At 42.7% G+C, this 19,568-nt stretch overlaps 1 protein-coding gene across 1 annotated transcript; it reads left to right on the plus strand.

Annotated features, from left to right (window-relative positions):
- The first annotated feature begins 7,412 nt into the window (after window positions 1–7,412).
- LOC113123227 (olfactory receptor 6K3-like) lies at window positions 7,413–8,360 on the plus strand. Its single transcript, XM_026295046.1, has one exon. It carries the CDS (start codon window positions 7,413–7,415, stop codon window positions 8,358–8,360), a length of 948 nt encoding a protein of 315 aa, XP_026150831.1.
- The last annotated feature ends 11,208 nt before the right edge of the window (window positions 8,361–19,568 follow it).

Raw genomic sequence — 19,568 nt, forward strand, 5'->3', positions numbered from 1 at the left:
TCTCCAAGCAGAAGGATATCTCTGTCCTTCACATTTGTCACAGATTCTTTGTCTCTGTTTCTCTGACTGGCTCCATGGCTCCTGTTTTTAAAGTTATTGCTTTTTTGGTTTTCAGGCACAGCAGACATTTCTTGCTCAATAAGATTTTAGTTCAGACAGTGGTTGAAACCTGTTACTGAGCTGTATGTTTGATGATGCTACATGTGGTCCTGGGGTGCCACCATTCTTCTTTCTAATTCTGTGACGCTTTGGCGCCAAGTTTATGCCAGGTGGCTTCATTTTGATCAATTCCCACTCTTGAAAGTTTTGGGAAAGACACTGGATCGTCCAGGTTCAGAGCGTTTTGGTCAACATAGCACTTATTATTGATAGTAGGTTTTGGCTTCTTACCACTGGGTCCGAACAGAAGCGTTTCGTGAAGTCCTCTTTCAGATTCCAGAGCAAGAATCTTCATTTGTAACACATTGATTTTCTGAAGATATATCCGGCAGTTTTGGCACAATGCGTTTTCGTTTCCAGACGTGTTGAAATATTCATGTTGAAAACAATCCATGGCTGTAGTCCCTCAATAGGTCAGATTAAGTGTTAAAAATAAAAATAAAATCCTCACTAAAATTCCAGATGCAGTTAAAAGTCATGAAATCATTAGGTAAAAATAAATGAAATAAAAAGGAATAAAAGCAAAGTAAAGCTGGCAGAAGCAAGGAGCAAGCAGAAAAGCGTCTGCACTCCTCAGAAGCAGGAAGTATCCTTCAATAAGACGTCATTGCAGACACTCAGGAGGGCTGTCTCTGTGCTGTGAGAAGGACGAAACCAAGATTGAAACTTTTCAAAGGCAGAGTTAAACCTGACATACTCCACGAGAAGCGAGAAATTTGTTAATTTTCTCGTGACATTTCATACTCCATGAGAAACTCAACTGCTGAACTCCTGGGAGGTCCCTGCTACTGCAGCTTACATCATGTGTGCTAAGCATTGTGGGAATCTGACAGAAACTACAACACAACAGATATCGGATATCGCCATGTTTTACGACAGACACACGCCGCTGTACACAACGTATCCTCTATATATATGGTAGCCCGACTGAGAAAGATTTTGGTAGCCCGACTGGAAGACACAATAGCCCCGGGACGTCGGGCTAACGATTTTGCGAGCCCATTTATGACAAGTGTCATTGCTTTTCATAGAAAATCGACTATATGTTTTAATAAAATATTGCAACAAACCACAAAGTATTGCTATGTAAAATGACAATAAGTATTCTATAGTCTGGCCACACATGAAGTGTGCAGTGTCAATATGATTACTACTGTAGAAACGTGGTGACTCAACATGGCTGCCTCCATGAAAGGAGACCCACTTCCTATGTAGAGTGAAACGGCTCATTCTAAGATTAAGAAAATGCAACGGTTCGTATTTTCTGGTGATTACACACTAATGACCACATCTTTATAAATACTAGGGTACATAGGGTAGAAGGGTTTTATAAATGAACAGAAACCAGTGTATTTGTCTGCGGGAGTGGAGTGAGAGCCAGTTCACCAGAGAATACAGGTTGCAGTGGTGAGTGTTAAATAGAGCTGCAGTCACAAAACAGATGGCAGAGTTGTAAACGATTTCTAGTTTGAGAAGGATGATTTTTGAAGCAGACCAATAGACTATGTCACCATAATCTAACATGGGAAGAACTGTTATTATGACCAGTAGTTGTTTTGCGGGGGGCGTTAGTGAAGATGGTTTGCAGTGAAGACAAGGCAGTGTTCAGGGCAGGATGGATGTATAGATAATGGTATCATCAACATACAGATGGATATGAGAACTTCTTACAGCATAACCAATATTATTAATATATATTTTGAACAGTGTAGGACCCAATATGGATTTCTGGGGAACACCCTTAAACATGTTTACTTTTATTTAATACATAAGACTAAATGCCATAGATTTAACTTACATATCATACAATTATTGTGAGGAGACATTTGATCATTTGGACATTTGGACTGAGTTTTGTTGCACACTGACAATCAGTTTATTATGAACCCCAAGCTAAAACCTTTCAGTTTAATACAAACATCCTCCTTCATGAAGGTGATAATGTTCAGTTTGTGTTTCAAAGAGGTGCAGACTGAACTGTATGATTATTTTAGAAGATGTAGTCTGCTCTCCTGTTGAACTCTGCAGCATTATACAGAGAGGTGGTGTTGTTTTTTAGGCTGAACTCAATGATATGAAAGAGGGTAGAGAAAAGAAAAGAGACTCATGTCAGTACAATGCAATCCAATTCAGCAGCATGACAAACTACAACCTCCAAAATGATCAACCAGTTGAATCAACACGTCTCTGAAACAGTTTGACCACAAACTGAACATTATCACCTTCATGAAGGAGGATTTATTACAGGACTGTTGGATTAGACTGACAAAGTTATAGTTAGGTGGACCTAATAAACTGACAATGGAGTGTTTATACTTTAACAATACACCCAGATATGATGCCAATATGAAAATATTCAGTCAATTAACAGTTAAGCCACAACAAACTGGAAACACAAGAATCAAACTGACAATTAGAATCAAACTGTATTTCTGGGTTCTGCAGCAAATTGCTTAGTTAGTAGTGATTACATAGTGTAGTTGAAGCTGATAATGCTCTTTACTGTGATTTAGGGTTTTAGAAACATCTTTACACTCAATACTTTTCAAGGCTCAGAGAAATCACATCTCTGTTTTATTCTGACACTAAACAATGACTGTACAACAGTTATCAGTGTTAGTACATTAGACTGTTTTACCTGGACAGAACAATTTCCTGAGGTGTTTATAAATTTCTTTCATTTTTAGTCCATATATGATTGGATTAAAAAGAGGATGATACAACATTATTTGTAAGGACATTATTAAAGGCACAATTTTTGGAAAATCAGTTTCTATTTGAGCTAGAAGTACATCAAATGAACCCAAACAGGAAAAGTTGATTAGAACAATCAGGTGAGGTAAACAGGTCTGTGCAGCTTTTCTCCTGACTTCTCTACCACTTCGATAGGTGATTATAAATATCCTTATGTAGGTAAAAAGGATGAAAAGTACAGGGAGAATTAAAAGAGTAATAAAACAAACCAATTCATATATAATTATTACCCCTGAACTCTCACAGTACAGTTGACTAATTGTGCTGTTACAGGTAATACCTTTGAAATTAAACTTACAGAGTTTAACATCACCATTAATTCCACGTAGCACTGCTAACTGACCAGCAGGCAGAATCCAAGCTACAACCAGTAAAATACAGATGTTTCTTTTCCTCATGATAGTTGGATACTGCAGAGGTTTACATATAGACACATACCTGTCATAGGACATGGCTGCCAACAGTAAAAACTCTGAACCACCTAAAGAATAAAATATGTAAAACTGAAAGAGACAGGCTGAAAATGACATGATCGGTTTTTCAGATAAAACATCAAACAGAATCTTTGGGTAAAGAGCAGTGCTGTAAAGAACAGAGTTTATTAACAAAGCTGCAATGAAAATGTACATAGGCTCATGGAGGTTTTTGTGAATCACTATCAGACACACAATAGTAGAATTACTGCAGATTATTAGAATATATGCTGTAAACATGATCACAAAATAAACAAATCTGTATTTGTCCAGTTCCACATATGCATCAATAGTTATATATGTTATATTTATATTTAGGTTATTATCCATTAAGGTTTAAAAACAAAGTGTTAATGACAAAGACTTGAAGTATCAAAGCAAAGATCACATGAACATATTATACAGTATATCTGTCATTGGATTGTCTAATGTATTCACTGATACCCGACCTTGACATGAACTTGTGTGTGTGTTGAAATATTGCAACAAATACAAACCTCCAGAATACAAAGTGAACTGTTTGACTCTGTGGGTTGATTTTTATCAGCTTGTTTCTCCCTCCATGGATCTCATTAAACTCTCCACCAAGAGCTGTCGTCATGTGAACATCAAAACAATAGTTCTCTGTTGTTACACAGTAAAATGATCTGAAGTGTGTCGCTGTAGAGCAGATGTTTCTCATTTCCACTGTTTCACTGTTATTTGTTGTCATCTTTGATGGAGCTGACAGCTGAGTAATGAAAGGAACCAGTCATGTCACACATTTCTTTAGCTGGTTTCTGTGTACTTCAATGGCCTCCCCAGTCACCAGATCTGAGTCCAACTAAATGTCTTTGGGATGTCCTGGAACAGCTGATACATGACTGATAAATCAGACAAGTGATCTGATGCAATCACCAGTTACCAATATACACGATGGAATGTGCTTAGAAATGGGTGAGCCTTCCTATGGAAGCTCCCCGTCTAGATTCTTGCCCTCTCCTGTGCAACACAAGGGTTAGCAGGCAATACAGTCATAAACCCCCACAATAACACCACTCTCCAACCCTTACCTATCATATATCTATACAAATATTATATCCTATTTTGTTTTCTGTACTCTTATCACTACTTTATTAATACTAACAGATGCATTAATGTCTTCAGTTGAGATCGAATTACAGGGGGCGGGCCAATGGACACCAATAAACCAATCAAAAGAATCAAAGAATCTGACGTGAGCAGTAGAGACTCTAGTGAATGACTGTTGTCATTATTGTTCTAAAAACATGAGACGACACAGTGTTATCACCAGTTTTGTGCGTATTTTTGAACGCAGTAAACAGCAAAAGCAAGTTGTGGACTTAGGACTGGTATTGTGCAAAGTCTCATTTGAAGCCAGAGTAAAATACTCCTTGTGGCTGGACTTTCAGTGGGTCTGGCTGGCCACCCAAAGTGCACACACACACCGTGAACACACACTCGGTGCCAGTGCTGCGGCGCCCGGGAAGCAGTTGGGGGTCCAGTGCCTTGCTCAAGGGTCTCACCTCAATCGTGGTATTGAAGGTGGACAGGGTGCTGGCTATTCACACTGTCCCACTGACAATTCCTGCCGGACCTGAGACTCGAACCTGCAATTTTCAGGTTACAAGTGCAACTCCCTATCCAGGCCATGACTGCCAGTGTTTTGTGAGTTGGGCTTGTTACAACTAGTAGTCTGAGAGTGTTCTCCAGTGTCCCTGGACCACCCCCTGCTTTGGCTGTACCCACACCGCCAACACACTCATACAAACTCAGGCCTGAGATTAGTTTAAAAAAATAGCAGAAATCATGTCAACATTGAGCAGAATCTGAAAGTTATGCCAGCCTCTCTGTTTACAAGGAGTCCAGCCCTTTTTCTTCTTTCACCTTCCCTCCCTCTCTCTGCCATACCTCTGAAGTGTCTTCAAAAAATGAGTCTTTAGTGTTTAGAAACTCCATTACCTTTAGTTTACCTGGGCTCACTGTTCCAGTTTTGCTGGATAAAGTCCCATCTATGGTGCCTATCCTTCTGTCTTCAGTTACTCAGTTAGTTGTCCATGTTGAACCTCAGGACACTAGACACCATCATTCAGTACTTCCAAAAAAGACTTCCTGAGCCTGATTGATGAACTCAGATGTCACCAGCTTTATTTACAGCTTTAATCTTTTTTGGAGCTGTTTCTTCTTGGTTACTGCTGATGGTTTTTACTGCAATTTATATCTCTCAGAAAAGTTGACTAGCCTCTGCCTCCTCCTCTACCATCATTCATCTATTGCACACTCCTCTCCTTTACCAAATTAATTTGCCTTAAAGCACAGTCCAGGGGAACAAAGCATACGATCTTACACGAGTAATCTCTCAGAGAAAAGCGAAATCACAAGCAGATGCCTTGGTATATTCTGGCAACTTTATTCCTCTAATAAAGCTGATGAGTCACTCAATGAAGTTATGGGAAAGAGTAGTGGAGGCTAGAAGCCAGATTGAGATGGTTTGGACATGTTCAGAGGAGGGACAGTGAATACATTGGTAAAAGGATGCTGAGGTTAGAGCTGCCAGGAAGGAGGCCTAGAGGAAGACCAAAGAGGAGGTTCTTGGATGTAGTGAAGGAGGACATGAGGATAGTTGGTGTGGGTGAGGAGGATACAGAGGATAGGGTTAAATGGAGGTGGATGATTCACTGTGGCGACCCCTGAAGGGACCAGCCCAAAGGAGAAGAAGATGCATCTGGTTTATCTTGTACAACATTCATAAATGGTTTGTGGTTAAGACTTAAACTCTACTGGACATTTATCACTGCACTCATCAAGAAAGACACTTGGATTGGTTTGAATGACAGAGAGACAGAGGGGACCAGGTTCAAAAAACCTTTTGAACCTGGATGAGATCCCTCCCCAACAAAACCTGAATATCCACTTCTGCATCCAGTGGTGGGATATCTTGAATAATTCGTGCCAGAGGACTATGATAGTCTGCAACCTCTGAGCGTACATTCTACATGTCATGGGACTTCCTGCCGGAGGCCAGCTTCCCTTTCCCTCGCACTGGTCCCCAAAAGCTTCACTAGTATTTCAGTTCATTGAATTCACCTGTGTTTAATCACCTTTTGTGTTCTCCCTATTTATACCTCCCCCTTCCCTTTGTTCCATGCCAAACATTAAGTTGAGTTAAGTTGTGTTAGTTGTAATTAGTAAGCTGAAATTTTATTGGAAGTTTATAACGACCGTCCCATCCGGTCATTCCCTAGTTTACCGTCCCATCCGGATCCGTAGAGTTTTTGTATTTTGGTTTGTTTTGCCGTGGAGAAATAAAGCTCTTTTTGTCCAGCATTTGGGTCCTACTGCCTTTCCTTTTGTCCTTTTGTGTATTTTTAATGCAATGACTGGAATCTGCTTTCAGACAGGATCAAAATTAAAGTGGGTTTGTTGTCAGTGACAGTGAGTGTGTGGGGCTGAACATACAGTGGTTCCATCCCTTTGGACCTGTGTGGACATGTGACTGTTGTGAGTGTAACAGGATAAAAGTTGAGCACAGCCTCAGTGTGGATTAGATCAGGGGAGGATGCTGCTCGTCCTCTAACATCTCACTTCACATGAATGTGTATTTAGTGCATGTTATTCTGACTGTTTTCCAAGTGTCCAGTTTATCAGAGTATGAATTCAGGCTCATACTCTTTGTTTTGTTGAAATATGTGTTAGTTTTAATATTTCAGATCATTGTCTTTGATCCTCAGCCTGTTTTCTTTCCTTATGAGGAATGTGATGCTGGTTGGCCATTTACTACATGTGACATTTTTCCATCTGTGCATGTTTTCAATGCATCTTGAAATGTGTTTATCCTGTGATTTCTAACACTAGTTGTAAATGTAGCTATTTGCCTGCAGGTTCACGTTGTTGACACAAGGACAGAAAAGTCATTTGAGAACATTTGAATCTCAGTAACTTTCTGTTCAGCTCTTTTAATCTGTCCCCCTTCTGCTGTGTCCATCCCTCTGACTTGTCTTCTTCCAGCTCTGCTGCTGATCAGACATGAAGAGCAACAACAGCCTGACTCCCTCCTATTTTCAGTTCACTGTGTTTGCAGACTATGGGCCCCTCAGATATCTGTTCTTCAGCCTGTGTCTGTTGATCTATATGATTATAATCTCTGCTAATGTTGTCATTATTCTGACAGTCTGCCTGGAGAACTCTCTGCATCAGCCCATGTATATTTTCATCTGCTGTCTGTCTTTAAACTCTCTGTACGGCTCGGCCGGCTTCTTCCCCAGGTTCCTGATGGACCTTCTGTCCGACACTCATATCATCTCACGTCCGTTCTGTTTTATTCAGATGTATATTATTCAACTCTACATAGGACATGAGTTAACTCTTCTCACAGTCATGGCCTATGACAGATTTGTTGCTATTTGCCAGCCTTTACACTATCACAGTAAAATGACATTTAGGATGGTGCTGCAGCTTCTGATGTTTGTTGTGCTCTACCCTGTGTGTTTTTTAGGTTATCTTTTCTATCTGGCCAGCAGTTTGCCTTTCTGTAGAAATAAACTGCACAGGATTTTTTGCACCACGTTCTCTGTAGTTGAACTCTCCTGTGTGGACACAATAGCGATCAGTAGAGTAGGCCAGGTTTTTGCAGTAACATTGATCTTTGTCCCCCTGTCCTTTGTCCTGTACACCTACCTGCGCATTCTGCTTGTTTGCAGGAGAAGTTCGATTGACTTCAGAGGAAAGGCTTTACAAACCTGCCTGCCCCACATAGTCACATTTGGGAACTTTTGCATCTCTCTGTGCTGTGAGCTTTTACTGAGTCAATATAATCTTGTCAAAGTAAACACGTCTGTCAGTGTTGTTTTATCTCTGGAGTTTCTGATCATTCCTCCCATCAGTAACCCTCTAGTTTATGGCCTGAATCTGCCTCAGATCAGAAAAGTGATTTTGGGATTTTTACGCGTAAATAAAATTGTTCGTCCTACATAAAAAAAAAAACAAGTACAAGAAAGATGAACGAAGCTTCAAATCTCGGTTATTGACATTTATGTGCTTCTAGGATGTAGTGTATTTATTTTATATGTACAGATTTTTGATGTTCACATTTGTTTTAAATAAGTGATAATCCATGTGAAGAAAACATATTCATCCTTAAAACTGCTGCCCCTGCATAACATTCGTTATTTTTCTTAATGTTCTAGTGCTTTCTATTAATGGTCCAAGTCACAGTTCATCACATTAAAATTTGTCTCAAACATTAAAGTTTAAATTGTCATTTGCTACCAAACTTGATTTCTAATGTCTACGATCTCCTGTATTTCCATTTGTCACTGCGTTGAATCCTTTACAGATTTTAAAACCTTTCATGACCAATAAGTTAAACTCTGTGCTACTTTACTGGCTGATAAACATAAATGGAAATTGAGGAAGACAGGAAGATTAAATAAAACTCAAAAGTGTCCTTGTAAGAAATATCAAAGCAGGACCCAAAGGCAAAGCAGAGAAAAAACAGGTTTAAAGTTTTGATTTAAAGACATTTTGGTCCTTGGCAGACCAGAGATCAGTGGGAAGAGAGTTCCAATATTATGGCGAGGAGACAGCAAAGACCTGGTTGTCCTAACATGATAATCTTGATAATCTGGGGACAGCTAAAATAGAAGAATATGGGTAATGTGGTTATGGCAGCGTGCTCCATTTAAAAATCAGGCCACAGAATTCTGGAGCAGCTGAAGTCATGATAGTGAGGTGGAAATAATCCCAATAGGGCTTGGCAGTAGTTCAATCCACTGGTGAAACAGATAGAGAGCTTTCTGTGGGTCCTGGTCAAACAGAACCCCCAAGTTAAGTTAAGTTATTTACCCTTATTAGTCCCACAATGGTGAAATTGCATTACCCACCCAAAGTGCACACATCGTGAACACACACCCGGAGGCTTAAGGACAATAAAGTCAGTGTTTGGGAGTGGCCATCACAATGTCCTGATCTCAAAAGGTTTGGCCTCTCTGGAACTGTTTTTCTTAGGTCCAATTTATGGTTAAAATATTTTACTACTACTGTTGGTCGAAGAAGGAGAGGAGGAAGGGCAGGAGTGTAGGACTGAGAGTAGGAACTTTGAATGTAGGAACTTTGTCAGGGAAAACTAGAGAGTTGGCTGATATGATGGAGAGAAGAAAGGTGGATATCTTGTGTGTTCAGGAGACCAGGTGGAAAGGTAGCAAGGCCTATAGATTAGGACCAGGGTTCAAGCTCTTCTATCATGGTGTGGATGGAAAGAGGAATGGAGTAGGAGTTGTCCTGAAGGAGGATTTAGCTAGGAATGTTCTGGAGGTGAAGAGAGTGTCAGATAGGGTGATGAGTCTGAAGCTGGAAGTTGAAGGTGTGATGTTGAATGTTGTCAGTGGTTATGCCCCACAGGTAGGATGTGAGTTAGAAGAGAAGGAGAAATCCTGGAGGGAGATGGATGAGGTGATCCAGGGTATCCCTAGTGGTGAGAGAGTGGTGACTGGGGCAGACTTCAACGGACATGTTGGTGAGGGAAACAGAGGTGACGAGGAAGTGATGGGTAAGTTTGGTATGAAGGACAGGAATGCAGAAGGACAGATGGTACAAAATATTAATTTAAGAGTACCATGATTTTTGTCCAGGCCATTTTCAATAGTTTTTTATTTTTTATTCTTCTGTTCAACCACAATTCAAAAGCAATGTCTGACTTTCACTGGGTAATTTTCAGTAAATATCTATTTATTATTACTTTGGTAAGTAATAATAAACACACACACACATATATATTACGGCTGTCAAAATTAACGTGTTAATACAAACTAATTTTGACAGCACTAATTTTATTAACGCAGCGCATTTCCTGTTTGACCCATGGAAATAGAAAATGCAGCCATAGACAGTAAGGAGAGCAGCAGCAAACAGAAATGGAGAAAGACAAAGGTCTTCTGAACAGGACCACAAACTGAACATTATCACCTCCATGAAGGAGGATTTATTACAGGACTGTTGGATCAAACTGACAAAGTTTTAGCCTGGTGTTCCTAAGAAACTGACAACTGGGTATATACAGTCTACAACAAAACTGGGTCCTTGCTAAATTGCACTAAAATAGTAAATGACCCTTTACAATGTTTGGTAATTTATGTATAGCATAGTTGATGTTATGTCTTTAATAAAAATAAACAGGTTTGATAAACAATATTAAAAACACAAACCCTGAACTACAAAATCAGTGGTGATCAGCACGGCAAAAATAAGTCACCCTTTAATTGATGAATGATTGGCACGTCTTTCTCAGCTTTGGTCTGGTGTGTATAAGTCAACTTGGATCAACAGAAGATTCACTCACCCCAACCGGTCGAGGCAGATGGCCGCCCAAACTGAGCCCGGTTCTGCTGGAGGTTTTTTATTCTGTCAAAGGGAGTTTTTCCTCTCCACTGTCGCCAAGTGCTGCTCATAAGGGATTTGTTGGGTTTTTAGTGTTTGTAAAGTGCCTTGAGATGATTTATATTGTGATTTGGTGCTATACAAATAAACTGAATTGACATCTGTCTCAGTTTTCCTGTTTGGGTGTGAGAGGCTAAGAGTGAGGCTCTAACTATCTTTAGGTCCAGGGTTTATTAATAAGCTTGAGTGAAAGACTGCTGATACTTCTCCATCTTGGCATGTGCTTCTTGGAACATGACAGTTTATATGAGTGTGGAGTTGATTCATTTAGAGCAGTGGTGGGAAATTCCAGTCCTCAAGGACCACTGTCCTGCTGGTTTTCCAACTATCCCTGCCCTACCCACTGTCAATTACCTGGATCAGGTGTGTTCGGTCAGTCAGAAGCTGGAAGATGGCATCTCAGATGAGGGTGGAGTGGGAAAGACAAAGTGAATTGATGTCTTGGAAAACCAGCAGGGTAGTGATGCTTTCGGTTTGAGGGGTGGATGACAGTTCAAATTTAATGTAAGATTGAATTTGGTCCTGATCCCCTGTACATCCTGTTAAGGACACTTATTTTGTTTATTTTATTTCCTGTGTTGCCCTGTGTTTGAATTTTTTCTTAGTGTTTACACACTAGCTCTATCGCTTCGTTGGTTGCCTGATTCTTGTCATAATTCCATGTTTTGGCTGCCTCTATAGTTTAATTTTTTGGGTTTGCTCCTCATCTCTTGGATTCTTTGGTGTTCCTTTGTCTTTGTTCCAGATCTGTGACACTACCAGGTTTTTTTCCTTTGTTTTATATGTTCTTCCTATTTTCATCTGGGCTCTCTAAGTTCTTGGTTTTTGCCTTCTATTAAATAAGCCGTGTATTTATCCTCATCCAACTTTGCCCTGACAAGTTTATGCATCTGCACTCGTGGATTGTCACAATTCAGGTTGGATAATCAACTCAAACGCCATATTTCTACAGATTTCAGGTGAACAGTCCAAAGGGGGGTGGATGCCATCATTGCTGCTCGCGTGAAAAATAGTCTTACCATATTTACATTTATCCTCTACAATCAGAAACAATCCATTTTAAATGGCAAATAGTGTACATTACAAAGCAGTATGGATGGAAGAGCTGGTTGGCTAGGGTTAGCTAGCCCCCACCCATTTACCACTCTTCTACTTCCTCATGAAAAACATCAAGGCCTGGTCCCTGCAGCAAACTAAGGTTTTGTAGCACCTCCACCAGATCATTGTACAGGATAGCTGTGGTGTTTTTCTTGTGGTGTAACGGTCTGGTGGTGGTAGGCACGAGATCAGTTTTTCCATTGTCCATGTGCTGTAAGAGCTGAACAAACTGGCATGCCAAAACTGGCATAGACCTGCCCAACATGCAACTTTACACCATTTGGCCCAGAGTGCTGTATAAACTTATCATGCTGCATCTTGGATCCTGGGGGATGTGTGGGGATGTGGAGTCTGAATGTCCACATTCAAATCATCTACCATCGAAATGGCTACTCTGAGCTTTGGGCAGAAGGTTGTTGATGCCTGTTGTGGCAGCGAACTGAGAATCCATTGGTGGATGGGAAGGAGACCATGTGGGCATAGCTGACCCAAAGGCCTACAGAGGTTCAACTGTGCCCTGAACATGGGCACAACTGAACAACATGTGCCCTGTGGAGAAGGAGGACTCTAAAGATCCTGGGGTAGTCTAATTCTTACTTCAGGTAGTGGAGTTAGTTGAGAAGCTCATCAGATTCATTTTGTGATTCTGCTTCCAAATGATGTGTTGAAGATGACCACTGTGCCTTCAGGTTCAGTAGAGGGTTGTGTGTGTGGACTCATTGTTTTGTACTTAAGCTGTATCATTTAGCATTCTAGTTAATATTAGGTTGATATTAGGTTAACTATACAGTTAACATTCAATTGTCAGTATATTAAACCAAGTTAATTAGTATTAAATATGTTTGTTTTTATTTAATACATAAGATTAAATACCATAGATTTAACTTACAAATCATACAATTATTGTGAGGAGACATTTGTTCATTTTCATGGACTGAGTTTTGTTGCACATTGACAATCAGTTTATTATGAACCCCAAGCTAAAACTTTTCATTTTAATACAAACATCCTCCTTCATGAAGGTGATAATGTTCAGTTTGTGTTTCAAAGAGGTGCAGACTGAAATGTATGATTATTTTAGAAGATGTAGTCTGCTCTCCTGTTGAACTCTGCTGCATTATACAGAGAGGTGGTGTTGTTTTTTAGGCTGAACTCAATGATATGAAAGAGGGTAGAGAAAAGAAAAGAGACTCATGTCAGTACAATGCAATCCAATTCAGCAGCATGACAAACTACAACCTCCAAAATGATCAACCAGTTGAATCAACACGTCTCTGAAACAGTTTGACCACAAACTGAACATTATCACCTTCATGAAGGAGGATTTATTACAGGACTGTTGGATTAGACTGACAAAGTTATAGTTAGGTGGACCTAATAAACTGACAATGGAGTGTTTATACATTAACAATACACCCAGATATGATGCCAATATGAAAATATTCAGTCAATTAACAGTTAAGCCACAACAAACTGGAAACACAAGAATCAAACTGACAATTAGAATCAAACTGTATTTCTGGGTTCTGCAGCAAATTGCTTAGTTAGTAGTGATTACATAGTGTAGTTGAAGCTGATAATGCTCTTTACTGTGATTCAGGGTTTTAGAAACATCTTTACACTCAATACTTTTCAAGGCTCAGAGAAATCACATCTCTGTTTTATTCTGACACTAAACAATGACTGTACAACAGTTATCAGTGTTAGTACATTAGACTGTTTTACCTGGACAGAACAATTTCCTGAGGTGTTTATAAATTTCTTTCATTTTTAGTCCATATATGATTGGATTGAAAAGAGGATGATACAAAATTGATTGTAATGACATTATTAAACGCACAACTTTCGGAACATCAGTTTCTATTATAAATAGAAATACATCAAATGAACCAAAACTGGAAAAGTTGATTAGAACAATCAGGTGAGGTAAACAGGTCTGTGCAGCTTTTCTCCTGACTTCTCTACCACTTCGATAGGTGATTATAAATATCCTTATGTAGGTAAAAAGGATGAAAAGTACAGGGAGAATTAAAAGAGTAATAAAACACACTGACGCATATATAATTACTACTCTTGAAATCTCACAGTACAGTTGACTAATTGTGCTGTTACAGGTAATACCTTTGAAATTAAACTTACAGAGTTTAACATCACCATTAATTCCACGTAGCACTGCTAACTGACCAGCAGGCAGAATCCAAGCTACAACCAGTAAAATACAGATGTTTGTTTTCCTCATGATAGTTGGATACTGCAGAGGTTTACATATAGACACATACCTGTCATAGGACATGGCTGCCAACAGTAAACACTCTGAACCACCAAAAGAATAACCAACTTGATACTGAAAGAGACAGGCTGAATATGATATGATCGGTTTTTCAGATAAAACATCAAACAGAATCTTTGGGTAAAGAGCAGTGCTGAAAAGAACAGAGTTCAGTAACAAAGCTGCAATGAAAATGTACATAGGCTCATGGAGGTTTTTGTGAATCACTATCAGACACACAATAGTAGAATTACTGCAGATTATTAGAATATATGCTGTAAACATGATCACAAAATAAACAAATCTGTATTTGTCTAGTTCCACATATGCATCAATAGTTATATATGTTATATTTAGGTTATTATCCATTAAGGTTTAAAAACAAAGTGTTAATGACAAAGACTTGAAGTATCAAAGCAAAGATCACATGAACATATTATACAGTATATCTGTCATTGGATTGTCTAATGTATTCACTGATACCCGACCTTGACATGAACTTGTGTGTGTGTTGAAATATTGCAACAAATACAAACCTCCAGAATACAAAGTGAACTGTTTGACTCTGTGGGTTGATTTTTATCAGCTTGTTTCTCCCTCCATGGATCTCATTAAACTCTCCACCAAGAGCTGTCGTCATGTGAACAACATCTGACTCTACAGGCCTGAACCCGTAGAGGCCCATGGTATAGCTGACACAGGCAGTTTCCTATGGTGCTAATGTGTTGGGGGCACAGAGAAGGATAAACCTTCAGCATGGTCTGTGGACTGTGACCTCCACTACAGGCATATGGACACTGCAACAATTAATATGTCCATATGTGCCTGAGTTGCCATTGCTCTCCTACACTGTAGTGGGCGCTGTGGATTAAACTACTGCAAACACACAGGAAGGCTGCTGTAGAAGGAGAAAGCAGAAAAGCTAAATGTGATGGTTGTTAGTTAGAACTTTGATAGAGGCGTCACTCAAACACAGATGACAATAACCTCATGAGATCAAGGTGAAATGAAATTTTCAGGTTTCCAGTTGCATCAAGTGAATGACCATCTGATGCAGTATGATGTATTGATTCTAACTGTGAGGAGCTAAAGACAAAAAATAAAAACAGCCACAGTTTGTGATTGGCCCATATTGAAGGACCAGCACCATTTGAGGGCTGTCAGCTCAGTTCCCAAATCCTACTGTCCATATGTCAAACTGTCCTTGAGCTGGAGGTCAGTGTGCTGGGGATCAGTATTAAAACCCTCAAGAGGCCAAGAAGAACACAGGGGCTTTGAGCAGGATGCAGGAAGAGCATATGGATGCAGTGCCTGGAAAGTGTTAGTGTGAGTAGAAGGTAGTGAAGCTCTGGAGACAGTCTCGGAATCTGGATGGAGACCAACTGAGCTAGCTGACTCTCGGGCTAGGTGACAGCTGAGTCAGGAATAGTTTCAATATCAAACTTTTGGGGCACTTAATGGTGCTGTATGGCTGAGAAGATCATGTATTTGGAAGGCCTAAATGTATCTAATGACCTTGTGTAGTGATCTGCCTCACTCTCTAGAAAAGACAAGGCAAGTCTCCACAGCAAAAAGACTGCTAGACATCAACAATGATGAACTGACAGTGATGCAATTTGGGGCCTGGTACAAACAGGCTTGGTACCAACCAGAGGTCAAGCGAGCTGCAGAGTACTGGGTCTGGTCCACAGCTTGAGTTGAAGCAGAATCAAAGCAGACTGGAACAGAGGCATGGCAATCAGAATGATCCTGGCCCCTGTCTCTGAGGCAGGAGGTAACATGACCATGACCTGCTCGGGAACAGTCATGTGTGAGGCTACAGAAAAGCTAAGAGACCTTGCGTTAGTCAGAAGAAAAAGGGGACAGCTTGTAGAGGTCTACTTGTGGTTCCTACAGTTTCCAAAAGTTTCCCAAAAGTTGCAGTTTCCATAGAGCTGTCACCTCCCTCAAACCACCTAGAGATTGTGTCTGCCCCTCGAACATATAAATCAAATAAATCAGAAGTTAACACAAGAGGAGTTATTCATAAAAACCTAATAAAAATTAAGACCACTCCTCTTATATTAAAACAGAACAGTCAGATGTGGATTATTAAATATTAGGTCTCTTTGGTCAAAATCCATCCATCCATCTTCTTCTGCTTATCCCGGTCCGGGTCACAGGGGCAGTAGCCAAATCAGGGACACCCAGACTTCCTTCTCCCTGGACACTCCCTCCAGCTCTTCCGAGGGAACACCAAGGCGTTCCCAGGCCAGCCGGGAGACATAGTCCCTCCAGTGTGTCCTGGGTCTTCCCCGGGGCCTCCTCCCAGTGGGACATGCCCGGAACACCTCCCCAGGGAGGCGCCCAGGAGGCATGCGAAACAGATGCCCGAGCCACTTCAGCTGACTCCTCTCAATGTAGAAGAGCAGCGGCTCTACTCCGAGCTCCTCCTGGATGACCGAGCTCCTTCCAGCTTACCTCCTTCTTCACCACAACGAACCAGTACACCAACCGCATTACTGCTGCCGATGCCCGATCCGTCTGTCAATCTCATGTTCCATCCTTCCCTCACTCGTGAACAAGATCCCAAGATACTTGAACTCCTCCACCTGGGGCAGGATCTCTCCCCTGGCCTGGAGATGGCAAACCACCTTTTTCCGGTTGAGTACCATGGCCTCAGACTTGGAGGTGCTGATTCTCATCCCAGCCGCTTCACACTCAGCACACACTGGAGATCCTGGCTCGATGGAGCCAACAGGACAACATCATCTGCAAAAAGCAGAGATGAAATCCTGTGTCCTGAACTCCCTCCGGCCCCTGGCTGCGCCTAGAAATTTTGTCCATAAAAGTAATGAACAGAACCGGTGACAAAGGGCAGCCCTGCCGGAGTCCAACGTGCACTGGGAACAGGTCTGACTTACTACCGGCAATGCAAACCAAGCTCCTGCTTCGTTTGAACAGAGACCGGATAGCCCTCAGCAAAGGGCCCCGGACCCCATACTTCTGGAGCACCTCCCACAGGATGTCACGGGGGACCCGGTCGAATGCCTTCTTCAAGTCCACAAAACACATGTGGACTGGTTGGGCAAACTCCCATGAACCCTCGAGCACCCTCGAGAGGGTGTAGAGCTGGTTCAGTGTTCCCCGGCTGGGACGGAAACCGCATTGTTCCTCCTGGATCCAAGGTTCGACTACCAGCCGGATCCTCCTCTCCAGCACCCTGGCATAGACCTTCGCCGTGAGGCTGAGGAGTGTGTTCCCCCTGTAATTGGAACACACCCTCCGGTCCCCCTTCTTAAAAAGAGGAACCACCACCCCGGTCTGCCAATCGAGGGATACTGTCCCAGAACGCCACGCGATGTTGCACAGGCGTGTCAGCCATGACAGCCCAACAACATCCAGAGACTTGAGGTACTCGGGGCAGATCTCATCCACCCCCGGTGCTTTGCCACCGAGGAGCTGCTGAACTACCTCAGTGACTTCGGCTTGGGTGATGGATGGATCAGCCTCCAAATCCCCAGCCCCTGCTTCCCTTATGGAAGACATGTTGACGGGATTGAGGAGATCCTCGAAGTATTCCTTCTAACTGTGTGACAATATCCCCAGTCGAGGTCAGCAGCTCCCCACTTCCACTGTAAACAGTGTTGGTGGAGCACTGTTCCCCCTCCTGAGGCACCGGATGGTTTGCCAGAATCTCTTTGGGGCCGACAGGTAGTCCTTCTCCATGGCCTCACCGAACACCTCCCATACCCGAGTTTTTGCTGCCGTCACCGCCTGGGCTGCAGCACGCTTGGCACTGCGGTACCTGTCAGCTGCTTCGGAAGTCCCACAAGCCAACCAAGCTCGGTAGGACTCATTCTTCAGCTTGACGGCATCCCTTACCTCCGGTGTCCACCACTGGGTTCGGGGATTGCCGCCATGACAGGCACCCGAAACCTTACGGCCACAGCTCCTAGCCGCCGCGTCGACAATGGAGGTGGAAAACATGGTCCATTCGGACTCAATGTCTCCAGCCTCCTCCGGGATCTGGTAGAAGCTCTCTCGGAGGTGTGAGTTAAAGACCCCTCTGAGAGCGGGCTCGGCCAAACATTCCCAACAGACCCTCACCATATGTTTGGGCCTACCAAGTCTCCCGCTTCCTCCTCCGCCAGCGGATCCAACTCACCACCAGGTGGTGATCAGTTGACAGCTCTGCCCCTCTCTTCACCCGAGTGTCCAAGACATACGGCCGAAGGTCAGACGACACAACTACAAAGTCGATCATTGACCTCCAGCCTAGGGTGTCCTGGTGCCATGTGCACTGATGGACACTCTTATTCTCGAACGTGGTGTTTGTTATGGACAAACTGTGACTAGCACAGAAGTCCAGCAACAGAACACCATTCGGGTTTGTATCAGGGAGACCGTTCCTCCCAATCATGCCCCTCCAGGTTTCACTGTCACTGCCCACGTGAGCGTTGAAGTCCCCCAACAGAATTATGGAGTCCCCAGTAGGAGCACCTTTCAGCACCCCCCCAAGATACTCCAACAAGACTGGGTACTCTGAGAGAGACCTATCCCCGACCGAAAGGCGCAGGGAAACGATCCATTTACTCCGGGGGGAAAACTCCAAAACATGGCGGCTAAGCTCGGGAGCTATGAGCAAGCCCACACCAGCTCGCCGCCTCTCATGGCGAGCAACTCCAGAGTAGAAAAGAGTCCAGACACTCTCAAGGAGCTGGGTTCCAGAGCCCAGGCTGTGCGTGGAGGTGAGCCCGACTATCTCTAATCAGTACCACTCGATCTCCCGCACAAGCTCAGGATCCTTCCCCCCCAGTGAGGTGACATTCCATGTCCCTAGAGCCAGTTTCAGCATCCAGAAATTGGGTCGCCGAGGTCCCCCTCCTCAACCACTGCCCGATCCACTAAGCACCGGCCCCTTATGGATCCTCCTGCGGGTGGTGGGTCCACAGAAGGGTGGCCCACGTCTCTCTTTCGGACTTTGCCCAGCTGGACCCCATGGGGGGAGACCCAGCCACCAGGCACTCGCCAACGGGCCCCAACTCCAGGCCTAGCTCCAGGGTGGGGCCCCGGCTTTGCCATGCCGGGCGACGTCACGGTCCTCGGTTTTTTCTTCATAAGAGGTCACTGAACCGCTCTTAGTCTGGTCCGTCACCTAGGACCTGTTTGACTTGGGAGACCCTGCCAGGGGCATATAGCCCCGGACAACATAGCTCCTAGGATCATGCGGGCACTCAAACCCCTCCACCACAATAAGGTGGCGGTTCAAGGAGGGGGTGGCGGTCTAAATCTCTGTTAGGAAATGATTTTATAACTGATCAACAAATTGACTTACTCTGTCTTACTGAAACCTGGCTACAGCAGGATGAATATGTCAGTCTGAATGAATCAACCCACAG

The sequence above is a fragment of the Mastacembelus armatus genome, chromosome 21 (assembly GCF_900324485.2).
Source record: "Mastacembelus armatus chromosome 21, fMasArm1.2, whole genome shotgun sequence".
NCBI classification, from domain to species: domain Eukaryota; kingdom Metazoa; phylum Chordata; class Actinopteri; order Synbranchiformes; family Mastacembelidae; genus Mastacembelus; species Mastacembelus armatus.

Excerpts from the sequence above, each read along its gene's own strand:
- LOC113123227 (XM_026295046.1), top strand. The coding sequence starts at position 7,413 with ATGAAGAGCAACAACAGCCTGACTCCCTCCTATTTTCAGTTCACTGTG.